General features: G+C 63.5%; 2 protein-coding genes and 1 long non-coding RNA gene across 7 annotated transcripts; 1 reads left to right on the top strand and 2 right to left on the bottom strand.

Moving 5' to 3' along the window:
• Positions 1 to 190: 190 nt before the first annotated feature.
• On the bottom strand, positions 191 to 3983 carry LOC148423046 (uncharacterized; the record flags this gene model as incomplete). The annotated part of the gene is made up of 6 exons (XM_088418245.1): positions 191 to 1356; positions 1802 to 1840; positions 2278 to 2873; positions 2953 to 3116; positions 3242 to 3368; positions 3527 to 3983. Coding segments are annotated over 6 exons (2427 nt in total), but the record flags the coding sequence as incomplete, so codon positions are not given.
• ankrd27 (ankyrin repeat domain 27 (VPS9 domain)) lies at positions 3891 to 14156 on the bottom strand. 5 transcript variants are annotated; one of them, XM_088418213.1, is made up of 26 exons: positions 13639 to 14156; positions 13368 to 13552; positions 11045 to 11170; positions 10692 to 10802; positions 10318 to 10623; positions 10028 to 10087; positions 9644 to 9697; positions 9514 to 9579; positions 9382 to 9458; positions 9086 to 9207; positions 8761 to 8839; positions 8473 to 8704; positions 8276 to 8397; positions 8116 to 8198; positions 7739 to 7854; positions 7554 to 7646; positions 7021 to 7218; positions 6582 to 6776; positions 6464 to 6508; positions 6136 to 6243; positions 5745 to 6059; positions 5392 to 5565; positions 5235 to 5328; positions 5051 to 5117; positions 4922 to 4982; positions 3891 to 4687 (listed from the first exon to the last, which is right to left on the bottom strand). In XM_088418213.1, exons 3-26 carry the CDS (start codon positions 11144 to 11146, stop codon positions 4178 to 4180), a joined length of 3390 nt encoding a protein of 1129 aa, XP_088274339.1. In that variant the 5' UTR covers positions 11147 to 11170; positions 13368 to 13552; positions 13639 to 14156; the 3' UTR covers positions 3891 to 4177. The 5 variants fall into 5 exon arrangements, with proteins under 5 accessions (XP_088274339.1, XP_088274338.1, XP_088274341.1 ...); XM_088418212.1 differs by lacking the exon at positions 13368 to 13552; XM_088418215.1 differs by lacking the exon at positions 13368 to 13552 and having other exon boundaries at positions 3891 to 4684.
• LOC148423045 (uncharacterized) lies at positions 12455 to 13306 on the top strand. Its single transcript, XR_015866001.1, has 2 exons — positions 12455 to 12614; positions 12961 to 13306. It is a non-coding gene; the product is annotated as an uncharacterized LOC148423045 (long non-coding RNA).

Here is a 14156-nt window from a genome sequence, read left to right as displayed (position 1 = left end):
CTTGAGTTCCTCTTTTTGCCGCTTAGCAGCTAGGCTTGTCCTGGTCTTCTTTCGGCGATTTCCTCGACAGACACCGGGACCGCGGACGGCGCGTTTGGCGCGGGTGGCCGTAGCAGCGGCCCGGCCGAAGGCCTCCCGCTCCCGGACGAGACCCGGGCATTAAGCTGCGAAAATGAAGAAGGCGCGCGTCTCTGATATACGGGAGCTCGTCCGAGCTTTATTGCGCGTCGGCCAAAGTCCGAGCGGATCGGTTGACGCGGTACCGGCACGGCCCAACGCCGCTTCGCCTTCACCCCGCCGTCACCCGGCAAGTTAGTAACGGCGCGTTTGAGTGACGGACGTGTGAGTAATGCCGTTGACAAACATAGGAGGCGCGGAGGCGTGCGACCGGGCCAGGTTCAGGGCGGCTTGAGAGGGAGGCCGATTGAAACCGACCACGGCGGAGGTCACCGTGCCCGCCGGGAGCTGGTAGAGCATCGGCATAGGATGGAGGAGCACGGGGAGCGGGGACACCGGCGGGTAAGCGAACGCGGGGACGGGCGACACCACGGTGACGGGTGACATGACCGGCGCGAATGGGGGTGCGGGCGACGGCGCCGGCGCGGGCGGCGCCGCGGTGACGGCCGACAAGACCGGCGTCGGCGCGGGGGCGGGAAAGGCCGGCGGCCGCAAACGCCGCTCGGGGACGGGCGCCTCGGCTTTGCGTAGCGGGACGTCGTAACACCTCGGGACGAGCGCCTCGGTCTTGGCGGCCACCTCCGTCTCAGACGCGGCGGCGACGGGCGCCTCGTACGCGGCCAAAAGTAGCTTGGCGACGATGGAGGTGGAATCGGGCGGCGCGGCCTCCCGACCCCCGTCGGGGGCGGCCCCTCCCCGGGGGGCGGCGGCGCCGGGCGGCCGTAGGACGGGCTCGCGGCGGAGGGGGGCGAGCGGGCGGGCCTCGGCCGCCCCGCGCCGGGCGGCGACGCTCCTCAGGCCGTCCCTGAGGGCCTCGCCGTGGCTGATCTGAAGAGCCACGGACAGCAGCTGCACGTCCTCGTTGAGCTTCTGGCTGACCTCCTGGAACTTGGACTCGTTGCTGCCGGAGGCGAGGAATCTGACCACGGCGTTGGCTTTGGAAACCTTGCCCATCAGCTCGGTGGCGCTCTTCAGACTGCGGGCCAGCTCCGTCAGGGCGTCCTTGACGTCGGGCGTGGCGTTCTCGGGCCGCCGCTTGACGCTCTGCACCAGCTTCTCCAAGGTGCGCACGCGCTCGCCCACCTGCTGGCACAGGGCCTTGTTGGACTTGGCCGTCTGCGCCATTTTGTACACCTCCACGCACAAGCCCAGGACGTACTCTGCGCTGGACAGCAACAGCTGACCGACAGAAGGCAGTGTTAAACGCCCCGTCGGGACACGGCGCTTACCTTTCAAAGGCGGTCGGCTCGACGACACGCTCGCCGCGTACGCCCGAACCTCCAAGGGAACCGACGCACGCGCCCGACGTACGCACGCGGTAGGTCAAAGACACAATAGAAACTTTTTGTCGCCGCGACACGACAGATGCTTGCTGTGCGGCCTTCAAAGTACAGAGGGAAATCCCAGCGACGGACGCCACGGAGACACACTTTAGAGAGAGCCCGGGCGCTTGCTGTTAAGACACACGACGGACGCTTCACCTCACCACTTAAGCGACAGGCTTAGAAGACAAAGCAAAGGAGACGCCTCGCTTTTCCGAGACGCGCTCCAGTTAGGCTTAACTCGCGGGAGAGAACGAGAGCTTGACAGGAAGCGAGACGAGGCCCAAAGCGCCGCCACTCACCTCCGTCATGTCGCCGGCTCGCTTTGTTCCCGCGGGGGCCTGCCGTGACAACACATGGAGTCAAAGGTCGCGCGGCGCCGAAAGAGGGAGCCCGAGGGGCGCGAGTCAAGGCGCGTCTGGCGCGGCCCGAGGAAAAAATGGCTGGGACGAAAGCTTCGCGGGTGGAAAAACCGGTGACGCGAGGCGCTCGCTCGCATCATTTCTCCGGTCCTTCCGGCGTCCCGGAATGCCTTCGTCGGGCCGCCCTCGCACTTCGCCAAAATCAGCTGGCCCCGCACGTCTCGCAATTTGTTGTCGGCGGCCCCGTTCCAAGGGGCGCAAAAATCCCCCGGGCGCGCCGACCCGGAAGGACGGCTCGGAAGGTACGACGGCGTTCAAGTTAGGACGGCGGAACGCAGTCGACCTCGGAAGCGAGCAAAGGTGCCAACGTCGCGCTGACGGAGTTCAACCAAAGTAGCAGAAAAAGGAAACGTCACCTTGTCTGTCGCGCGCGCCCCCAAAGGAGACGGGACGAGACGGGACCGGACCAGACCAGACCAGACCAGGCCAGACCAGACGAGCGAGTGGCACGCGGATGCGCCGCGCGTGGCGTTCAGGCCTCCGCCCGTCCGACCGCTTCCGCCTGAAAGCGAAAGCAAATGCAACCCGCCGACTTTCCAACACAATGGCAACGACCTTCTTTTCTTGGGGGGGCGGAACTTTATTTGCGAGTTGCGTGGAACGCGCGGCATGCGGTGGACGCTCAGCTCCATCGCGCCCTCTAGGGGTGGAGCGTGCCATCGTTCGGCCACAAGCGACAACGTTTGCACACGTCGGTATAGCGGGGCGCCCGAGGTCAGCGGGGGCGCGGCTCGCCGTCTTCGGGGCGCCGGCGCGGCTCGAAGAGGCTCTTGAGGAAGCGCAGCTGCAGATAGCCCGCCAGCACCACGAGCAGGGCCAGGGCGGCCGAGCAGCGGCCCACGCGCCGCCGCTTGGACGCCAGCAGGAAGCGGTCGGCGCCGCGGCGCTGGCGCCCCGCGTTGTAGTGGCGGAACATGTGGAAGGCGGCGTTCTCCACCCGCCGCGCCGACGCCTGCGAACAAAGCCCGCAAAAGGAGGTCGGTGCGGTGCGGCGACGTCATCGGGCCCGCGACCGCTGGGACGGAGCGGACCTCGATGACGCCGAGCGTGTGGTTGAGCTTGCGCCCGGCGGCGGCGGCGGCGGCGGCGTCTCGCGGCCTCTCGGGGGCGCGCTCGTAGTACACGCCGAAGCCGAGGGCCACCTGCATGCTGCCGAAGCGGTTGTGGAAGTTGCTCAGACACATCTGGTAGAAGCCTGACGCGCGCGCGAAAAGGCCATTACGCGCCGGCCAAAAGCAGCGAAAGACGACGACGGCGACGGCTTTCTTTTGGGGAAGCGACGCGCATCGGACGCGTCAATCGGGTGCCTTTGGAGCGTACCGGTCTCGCCGGCGTCCAGCTCCACTTGTCCGTCGGCGTCGTCCACGGTGGCGAGCAGGAGGCCGCCGGGAGCGTTGACCGTCACCGACAGGTGGCGGTCGTGGCCCACGCCCGTCACCCACTGCACCTGCAAGCGGTCACCGGCGCGCTCACGTTTTTGCTTTCCGCTAGTTCCGCTTGCGGGATACGAGCTTGGAACTCTCACGCCGTGACGCCGAGTGGAAAAGCGACGGCAATTTTTTTTTTTTTTGAATTCGTCCAAAAGCGCCACGCGCGGCGTCTCACCGTGAAGCTGAGGTAGAACTTCTCGCCGCGGTGGGCAAAGTGCCAGAAGCAGTCGGCGCCGGCGGCGGGCAGAACCACCGAGAAGTCGTACTGGTCGGCGCCCCAGAAGAGCTCCTGGTCGGTCATGTTGGGGCGGGGGCCGCTCAGGGGGCCGCCGCGCGCCCCCGGGCCCCAAAACACCGCGAGAAGCCAGACCAGCGCGCGGAGCTTCATGTCCCGACGAGCGTCGCCAAACGTTAAGCGACCCGGCCAAACCGGCGCGCCGCCAATCATTAAGCGGCCTGGGAAGGCCGAGCTGCCCGCCAGACGCGGGCGCCGCGATAAGGGCCCGGGGGAAGAAGGATTGGTCCGCGCAAAGCGCAGGTGACGTCAGCGCCCGCCCCTTTTTATTGTCCGCGTTGAAAAAAGTGACATGAAAACCTTTCCAAAGAGCAAAAATCGTATTTTTCGCAGAAGACAGTCATACGCACGTTCCCTCCCGTGATGAAAAATCTTCTTTTTTAGGCCCGTACCGGGCCGACCTTTCACCTTGGCCAAAAGCTGAGGTGTCCGTCGGCCAGAGGGGCCCACCCCTTGCCCCGTCCCCCCATCCCGCGCCGCTGCCTTTCCTTTGCGCGTGAGGGTTTTGGGCGTCCGTTCCCGGCGCGCGGGTCACGTCCCGCGCGCGGGCGCGTGCATGATGTGAGACATGTCCCGGCAGAGGGGCGGGTCGGCGGGAATGTCCGGGACCGGGGCTTTGATGTGGGTCGCGGCGCGGCAGAAGGTCACGTCTTCCATGCGTGGCGCGCCCCCGAAAACGGCCGCGCTACGGATGCGGGGCGTTTGACCCGAGTCGGGCCTTTCACCGAGTTCACGGGTGAGACTTGCGTCTTCGATGTCGGGCGCGCCTCCGATGCGGGGCGCGTCGAGCGTTCCGCCGTCTCCGACGGCGGCCGCGCGCGGAGTCGGCCCCTCCGATAACGAGGAGGCGATCGCGAAGGGGGTCGGCGAGAGGTCGTCGCGGTCCCGGCGCCCGCTTCTGCTCCACGCGCGCACGTCGACGGGCGGCTCCGGCGCTTCCTCTCCCGAGTCGGGCGCCCCCCGGCGGGACAGGCCCCGCCCCCCGGAGCGAGGGGCGCCTTCGGTCGCCTTCGGTCGCCGCCCGCTGCCGTCGGGGCTCTTCTGCAAGCGTGCGCGCACACGTCGGATCCCGGGCTCGTCGCCGCGGCTCGCAAGCGTGCGTGAAGAGCGTCCCTCGAAATCACGCGGCGCGGCTAAAAGGCGGCCCTCGGCGGCGAAAAGGGAAAGCCGCGGCTCGGCGAGGACGACCTCGAGCGTTTTGTTTGAGAGGAAGCCTTCTTCTCAAAGACCAGGCGTCGGCGTAGCGCGCGCGAGGCGAGACGAGACGAGACGCACCTGCTCGGTCGCGGCCCGGCGCCGACACGGGCTGCGGGAACTCTCCTCGGTCCGCCGGGTCCTGAAGAAAGAGCACAGGGGACGCGGGCCACGGCGGGTCAAGGAGGGAGGCCGGGACGAGGTGACAACCTGCCGCCCGCGTCCGACTCGCGGCGGGCCGGATCGTTGAGTCTCAGACGCTGAACCAGGGAGTGAGCTGCGCGCACGAGCACGCACACGCACACGCACACGCACACAAAAGGCCAAAAAGAGATTTTCTCAGGGGAAGACACTGCTACGGAGCCCCGGACGAGCCCGGAAAGGCGCGGCTTACCCAGAGCGCCTTTGGGCACGGAAAGCGGTTTGATGGGCTCGGCGTCCGGGGAAAGTCCCGCCGCTTTCTGCAGCGCTCGCACGATCTCGGCGTTCTGGGGGAGGGAAAAGGCGGAGGGTGGGGCCGGGCCGGGCGGGACAAAAGCCGGGACGGTCACCTTGCCGCCCCGCCGGTACGCGGCGTCCAGCGGCGTGCGCTGCTTTTTGTCGCGCAGGTGCGGGGAGGCCCCGGCCCGCAGCAGCATCTCCACCAGGGCCCGGTGGCCGGCCCGCACGGCGCAGTGCAGCGCCGTGCTACCCTGACGGTTGCGGGCGTTCACCAGCGCCTCGCTCTGGAGAGGGAGAGGGGGAGAGAGAAAAAAGAAGCTTCAAGCGTCAGCGCCCCGCTCCGCTTCCTCAAGGAAGGAAAAGGGGCCGACTCCCGCGCCGCCGAGCAACGGCGAGGACTTTCGCCGCTAACGGGCGTCTCGCCTTTTCTTTCACGTCTCCGTGACGACGGGGGCCGGACTACCTGGATCAGGGCGGCGGCCGTGTCCAGGTTGCCGCGGAGACAGGCGTGTATCAGGGCCGTGTTGCCGCGGCCGTCTTTCTTGTTGAGCTTGGCGTTGCGCTCCAGCAGCAGCTCGGCCACCCGCCGATGGTCGTTCTGGCTGGCCAGGTGAAGGGGCGTGGCCTTGCGCTCGGTGCGCGCGTCGACGTCGGCGCCGCCGCGCAGCAGCAGCGAGGTGAGCTCCACGTGGCCGTACGTGCACGACACGTGCAGGGGGGTCACGCCGTCCGCGTCCGCGCTACTCGCGCGCAACGCGCCGCACGGGGCGGCTGCCGCCTGCGCAAACATTTGCACTTTTTCACTTTTGCTTGCGGCAAAAGCGCGAGACGCGTCCCCGCTTTGCGCGCTTGACCTTGTGGGCCGGCGCGCACGCGGCGCATTGACACAGAGGGTGGCAGAGGGACGCCTGAGACGGGGCGCCCGCCTCGTCCTCGTCCGTCCACTCCAGCAGATAGCGCACCTGCGACAAGAGAGGAGGCGGGACCACGCGGCCGAGGGGGAAGACGGCATGAATTCAAAATGACAAAGCAAAGCAAAAAGGGGCAAGCGACAACCAAAGGAGACGCGAGAGAGCCGTTGCGTGCGCGCCGGAAGAACTGAGAAAAGGGAGAGCGAGCCTGGCAGAGGGAGAGATGGAAAAAAAAAAAGAAAAGCGGAGCGCCGCGCCGCGCCGCCGTCACCATTTGCACGTCGGCGTCGGCCACGGCCCGCAGCAGCTTCTCCACCTGCCAAGAGCACGCGGACGGCGGCGTCTCAGCCGGGAAGGCGCTCTGCCGGGCGCCGGCGGACGGGCATCACCTGCCGATGTTGCGGCGCCGCCCCGTCGGCCGGGAGCCGGGGGCCCGGCGAGGACGAGGCCCCGCTGGACGTGGACGAGCGCCGGCCGGCGCGCTCCGACGTCCGACGGGGGACCGGCCGGCTCGGCCTCACCTGAGCGCCGTCGTTCCCGCGGCCCTGCCGCCGCTCCTCCTTCCTCCGCAGCAAGGCCAGCACCTGCGACTCACAAGCGACTGTTGTTTGGCCGAGGGGCGTTCCCTTTTATTCTTATTTTTGACGTGCGGCGCAATGTCGTACGGCCGACCGCTACCACCGCAGCCGACGCCCGTTTGAAAGAAGCGCACAGTAGTGACAGAGGGAGATCTTTTTTTCTGAAAGTGACGCTATGACTTTGGCGCCATCTACTGGCAAGTGTTTGGGAGCCCCGCCCCCACACACACGCGCACGCGCACACACTGACCTTGGAGTTGAGGGCGCATTGGGAGGGCGTGCGCAGGTCATTGTTGAGCGCGCGCACGCTGGCGCCGTTCTCCAGCAGCGCGCGGACGATGGCCTCGTAGCCCCAGCGAGACGCCAGGTGCAGCGGCGTGTCGCCCTTGTCGTTGCCCGCGTCCAAGCGGCACCTTTGCGAGTCGTAGTAGACCAGCGCCTTCACGCACTGAGGCGCGCACGCACACACACACACACACGCACGCACGCGCAAAACAGCGACAGCGCCTTGTCAAGCCGGTCCGCCGAGCGAGCCGCTCCACACAAGGGCGACGTCCGCGTGAGCGCGCCGCCTTCACTTTCCGATCATAATTGAATTGGGTCCGTTTCTCGTGTTCGATTTCCAGGATTTTGTTTCCAGATGCGCTCGCTTTCAATAAAGCCGGCACCGTAGCGGCGACCGTCATCCCCGAGCGGAAAAAGGCCGCGGCCTCGCAAAATTTCCCAAAGGAAAGCGAGGTCTTTCCAGTCGTTTTGCCAGACGGTAAAAGGAGCGCCACTCACGTCCTCGTGGCCGTGCGCGCACGCCAGGTGCAGCGGCGTGTTGCCGTCGTCGTCCCGGGCGTCGGCGTCCGCCTGGTAATGCAACAGCAGCAGCTGCGCGCGCACACACACACACGCACGCCGTTCTTCTTTTTCCGCTTCTTCGTATGATCTCAGATAGGCGCTCGGCACGCAGGCGCGCGTACCGCCACTCCCTGGTATCCCTTTTGGCAGGCCAGGTGCAGCGGCGTGAGCGCGCGGTCATCCGCGGCGTTCACCGACGCGCCTTTGGACATCAGGAGGTCGATCAGCTGCGCCCGACCTAAACGCACACACGCGTCACAGCAATCTCGCGTGCGGAGCTCCTTCCGACCAAAGAATCCAATTGACCGTCGCGTGCAAACGAGCGGCTTCTTGGCTCCGTTTCCTGACGTTTGTTTCGTTTCTCCCGCCCGGGCGAATGCGTCCCAGCGCGGGCTTTTCCCAATTTGTTCCGAAGCCGAATAATCCCACCCGTACGTTGCTCGGGACGGAAAGGATGGCGGTCGCGCGCGACGGCTTTCAAAGAGATGACGGCGCTGACCGCAGATGGCGGCGACGTGCAGGGGCGTGTGCCCTCGCTCGTCCCTGGAGGCCGCCGTGACCGCCGACGGGTCGTCCGGCTTCCTGGAAACGGGGGCGGAGGCCGAGGTCACGGGCGCGCCCAAAGCGTTTGGCCGACCCCGAGCGGCCGAAAGACCGACCCGGAGAGCCGGAGGTCGCAGAGGTGGCAGGAGCACAGGGGGTGGCACGGCCGCGCGTCCTCTCGCCTCGGCTTCGGGCTCAGCAGACGCTCCACCTCCGCCTCCTTCCCGTCGGCCACGTGCTGCGCACGGGGTTGGGCTTGGGGTTGGTTGGGGTTAGGCGAAAGGCGGGGAAGGCGGAAGGTCGCGTCGCCGACCTCCAGCAAACGGCCGACGGCGGCGGAGGCCGCGTCCGCTCTCGTCGGCGCCTCGTCCGTCGCCTCGCGGCGGGCCCGGACCCGGCGCGGGCCACGCGCCGCCAGCGCGCGGCGCAGCTTCCCGCGGCCGACGTACTCGACGGCCGCCTCGAAGGTGCTCAGGCAGTAACTCAGCTCGTCTTTGGCGGAGCGGCTGAAGCAGAAGTTCCTCACGTAGCTCAGGTTGGCCATCCTGCAAACGCGCACGGCTCACGTCCCGCCTGCGTCGGCGCCGCCCTCGGGACTCACCAGTTGGGGATTTCCGCCTTGACCAGCAGGTAGACGACGACGGGCAGCAGGTCATCGGCGCTCGCCGCTTCCGCGCCGGCTGCAAAACAGCCGCGGGAGCGCGTCAACCGCCGCGCGCAAAAATACAAGACGAGGCGCCGAGGAGAGCGGGCGCCCGGTTTCCGCCCTCCTCTCGAAAGAGGTGGCGCCGAGTCCGAGGGGACGCGAACCTTCCGTCCGCGGGGACGTCGGACGGAGCGCTCGGGCCCCGCTCGACGAAGCCGCTTAGCGCGTTCCGACGGACGAGCGCGCCGGGACGCTCAAAGTCCGGAGTCGAAGGCGCTACCTGCCGAGGACGGCGCGCGGGTGGCGGCCGAAGCCGCCCCGCGCAGGCAAAGCAGCTTGAGCAGCGGCGACGTCCGGCGGTTGAGTTGACTCAGCTCCCGTTTGGCGCGGGGCAAGTTGACGCTGAAAGAACAAGCGCGAGACGTGAGCGGCCGTCCGGCACAAAATGTGCCGGGGCGACGCGCAAAAGGGGATTTCTTCGGAACGTTAAGGTCGCCGGCCGGACCTGGAAAGGGAGCCCGGCCAAACTAGAGGAAAGTACCCGTCTCCCGACGCGCGTCGGAAGGAGGCGCCCACCTGAAGTGCGCTTTGACGCCCGCGTCCTCGTGCTGCAGCTCGTGAAGACTCCTGGTCATCTTATTGAAGGCGGCGTCCTGCGGGGCGAGGCGTCAGCCGCGGTGCGCGCGGGCGGCGCCGGGCGACGCTCACCTGGCCGGCTTCCAGCGTGGCCACCGCGTCGAAGATGAGCGGGTGGATGCCGTGATGGACGTAGACCTGACGCAAAGAGAGCGCTCGTTGGTCAGCCGGCCCGGCCGGGGTTCCTCGCCGTCGTCGTTACCTCCACCGCTTGTTTGAGAAGACTCATTTGGAGCTCTTGCTCGGCCGGGCCCTTCTGAACACAGTGCGACACCATCAAGGAAACGGGGACAGCTCAGCTGCTAACTTCCGACCGATCCGACCGGCCGGCCGGCCGCAGACGGGCCCGCATTTTGCACGTTATGCAACTTTTGGGCGCTCGTTGGGCGCGACGTCATCCGCCGGATCGGCGAATGAAGACGTCCCGCCCCGTTAACCTTTTCGGCCCAGTCGCTTACGTAGCTGAGATCCGTTTTGGATCGAGGAAATCATCGATCCCGCGTGATTTGGACCATAGAAATCAGAAGCGAAGCGGACCTTTGTCTGACGGCGCGCAAAGGGAGGCGCTTTTTGCGTCCGTACTTACCAGGCGAGCGTCTCGCAGCAGGCACTGAAGACACCGCGCGTACAGGCCTCGGGCCGAGTCCTGACGTCACAAAGGCGTCACGTGGTTAGAACAAACCGAAAGTCGCCGGTGAGCGTCAAACGCTTCAGGCCCCGCGGGGAAAGGTACGACGCGCGTGACGCATGCATGTAGGGGACGGATCTATCGGCGTCCTCCAGCCATGCGGCCGAAACATCACGCGCGGATATGGGCGCGGCGCAGCTAGGCTCGTGTCACGCGCGCACGGAGGAGCGGAAGCGTGCGCGTCCTACTATGTGGTGCCGGAGTCCCTTCCCGTCGTGCTCCTTGAAGGCCTGACAGAAGTTCGCGATGAGTTTGTCCAGCTTGGCACAGTGGCGGCCCAGGAACTCCTTGACCTCGTCCAGGCTCCTCAGGCGGTAGGCCGCCGGCGCCGCGTCCGCCGGGCGCGGCCCGCGCCCGGCCGTTTCCGCCGGCTCGGAGATGCACAAGATGCTGTAGCTCTCTTCCTTCTCGTTGTAGAAGGTTTCCTCAAACAGGATGGGGACCGGCGGCGGGCCCGACCCAAACAGGACCTGCCTGTCCTGGATCCGGACCTCCTGCGAGGAACGGGTGAGGTTGAGGGTTTTTTTCGTTTTCTTTTTGAGCGCGATACGAAAAAGGGCACCTTTCCGTCGGCCGTCCGGTACGCGTCCGCCGCGGGCTGAAGCACGTAGCTCTCGAAGTGAAGTTCCGACACCGCGCCGCCGTCGAGACTCCCGCAGCGCGGAACCAGGACCTGCGTACGTAGCAACAAGCTAACGGAGCCGGCGGCCCGGGGCGACTCCCGGGGCCTGGAAAGCGTGTCCATAAGGGAGCCCGATTGGGGAAAAACATGCAGGCCGAAAGCTAATACGAGGACCGCCCGCGGCCCCCGTCGCAAAGGCGAGATTCTATCCGGACAGAAGCGTGACGAGTTCATGACACGGAAAAGCTAAAAAAAAAGGGGAGGGGGGGGGGGCCGTGAAAGCAGGTTCTTACGATGCCGTGCAGCTGGGCCACGCGGGCGCACAGGTCCGGCCTGAGCTTCTCCAGGGCCACGAAGAAGGGGTTCTTGGCTATGTCCTCGTCGTACGCCGCCATGGGGGGCCGCTGCAAGTGCGCCGCCTGCAGGACAAAATCAAGGCGGGAATCAGCTCTGGCTCCTGCTCCGCACTACGCCCGGCACACTTGTTCTCGCTAACGTTACCCGGCTTTAGAACGGAACCACTTTTTGGTGGGGTGTTTCAGCGTCGTGAGATCTCGGACTTTAAAATGCCAATTATCACTCCGAGGATCCTGCCCGTTTCTCTTTTTCCCTCCGCTTCTCCACCGCTCCTAATCCTCTTCCGCACGATTTGGCACCGTAACGTGATTCGGCGTGCGCTTTTTATATGATCGAAGTCAAATATGTTTCGCTCCAATTTTAACAGTTATTTTAACCGGCCTTTGCTGTGAAGCGTTTTGGAGATAGCGAGCATATGATCAAGTCAAATGAGAGAGTTGGCAACATGCCAAAGGCCAAGCAAAGCACATGGCCACAAGGTAGCCGGCCCGCCGGCTTCCAAGGGGCGAACGCGCATTCGTCTGGCGCGGATTTGCAAGTGGACACGAGCGTGCAAGAAACAGCGCGAGGGAAAGAGGAAGCGGGCGACGGGAAGTCAGCCCGAGTGAGAGCTGACCGCATAATAGCCGCGCGAGGGGCGCCTCGGTATACCGCCGCCCCATCCCAGGAATGTCGCAGGCCCTCGTGACGGGATGCGACTCGCAACGGCGCGACGTCATTCGGCAGCGTGTGACCTCAAGGCGTTACAATTGGATTGGCTGCTTTTTGTCCCACTAAGATTGGGTTGCGGCTCAACCGAGTGACGCCTTCGCCTGATTTGACGACCGAGTGAACCCTCCAAATGCCGAATTGATGGATTTATTATCAATCGATTGAATTTGCGGGAAGCGCTCCGAGTGACACGCCGGCTCCGAGGCTTCCCGCACCAGACGCGCACGACGTATTACTGGAGTGAACGCTCTGACCCAGTAGGCCGCAACAAAGGGCGCCGGGCGGCTCTGCCGTCTTTTAGTTGTGGGTGACTGAGCGCTGTCTTTCCTCCTGTCACGTCCGCCTTTGCACCCTGGGAGTTTACGCCATCTTCCGCGATCCCAGAACAACACCAAGTATTGCGCGCGCGCCCGTTCAGGTGCGGGACATCCGCGTGATAAGGATCCACATCATTATTATTTGAACCGGGCGTGTCGAAGGACAGAAACGTCTAAAACAGATAGAAAATGAATGGATAAAAAGATAGCACCTCTCGCCAAAGGCCCGTCTACTGCCCGGAACACCCCCGTTTGGAACTCGCTTTGATAGCGCAGCTCCATTCCGCATCATAATGGCTTCATTTTTGGGGGGGACATCACGTGTGATCGCATGAGATTTCTGCCTTGGAGGACTTGCAAGTATCAAACTCGCCGGAACAGAATCTTCTTTTGTGGAGTGGCCATTCTCGGATGGAGGTTAGGAAAAAAAAATGTCAACTTGCCCCGCGCCAAGTCACGCAGTATCTGCTGAACCGAGGTTAGAATAATTATTATAATTAGAATTATTGTTAGAATAGTTGTATAGTGATTATACATTTGCTACAAAATATTAATGCTCGCAATGAAGAAATGCTTTGCTGTGTGAATGAATAAATATATAGCCTACTGAATGATAAGAAAATCACTATCATAATGAAGGCGCCGCCTGTCATGCGTGTTCATCTTGACCTCTATTGGCACGTCTGAAGATTTGTTTTTAGTCCGATATAGCTGAGTTGAGTTCTCCGCCACTGACTTTTAGGACGACACCGTCGTTCACAAAGAATGCCATGGGACTATTTTTTTTAGTTATAGATTTTTACGATGTTTACATTTTCCTGCAGATAATTGGAAACTGCCAAGGAGTTGCTGTGTTTCGCGTGTTTATTGATGAACGGGAGTTAGGCGGTTAATCCGTTTCTACGTAAACTGTGACGAATCTGCAGTAAGGAAACAGGGAATACGTCAACAATCGACCCACATCTGGAATCGAGAGCCGGTTGGACTGTAACAACGGCAATTTATTTCTGCAGAAAGGAAACAAGACAATGCGTCAACAATCGACCCACATCCGGAATCGAGAGCCGGTTGAAGTGTAACGAGGGCAATTTATTTCGGGCACTTTGATGTCATTTTCGTCTGCTTCAGACTAACCTGTAAGCCGAATAAAGCGAGTAAAGGGAAAACGTTTATTCAAAGTCGATTCGCGTCGTTACTGTCATTTTTGTCCAAGTTAAAAAGAACACCGTACCCTTTTTCTAGATGATGATCGTATAGTCAGCCGCCGCACGAGTGGGGGGCGCGAAGTGTTTAGCCTTTCCCGGAGGGGGGGATTCAAAGACAAAAGACGGCGTACGCGGAGGTGCTTCGTAACGTCCTTTCAGCTGCGACTCGGCCAATCCGAACCGGGACGGGCGCGGTTAGCGTCCTCGGCCGCTAACGACAAAACGGCCGCCGTTAGCATTGCGGCTAAGGGCGACAACGGCTGACGTTAGATCAAAAGAGGCAATTGTTGTGCTTACCTTGGGAGCCGACGCGTCTTCGGTCCATTCGTCGTCTCGCGCGCCGCTTAGCTCAGTGGCGGCTAACGGGCCGAACGGGGACTCGTCGAGCCGGCTTACAAGACAGCCCTTGCTCCGAAAAAACCCAGCGACGTAATTGCTTTCCGCGCTACTACCGACAACAACAATCAAGTGAGCTGCGCCCGACGCTCAATGACAGCGGCGGCTAGCTCAACGAACGGCACCCTCTATCGGCTAACGGGTGTACTACAAGCCGTTCTGACAGCTCGGCTTGCGCAATGGACGACGTGACGTTTCGAACGAACATTCGTTCATCAGTCATGTTCGATTATTTATTTGAGTTCGGACACTTGACACTCTCAAACGTGTGGGCCGTTAGCAAAGTTGGCCCCAGTGCGCTTCGGGTGGACGTGGCCTCCTCGGGGAGACTCTTTTTCAACTTCTGCTTTTCAGTTGTCTCATCGTTCGTAAGAATGGTTCGCTTTTGCCAGGGAAAACCTTCTGAAGGAATGGCTACA

The sequence above is a fragment of the Hippichthys cyanospilos genome, chromosome 6 (assembly GCF_059441005.1).
Source record: "Hippichthys cyanospilos isolate Australia breed blue-spotted pipefish chromosome 6, RoL_Hcya_1.0, whole genome shotgun sequence".
NCBI lineage: Eukaryota > Metazoa > Chordata > Actinopteri > Syngnathiformes > Syngnathidae > Hippichthys > Hippichthys cyanospilos.
This window is presented reverse-complemented; position numbering and strand designations above follow the sequence as displayed.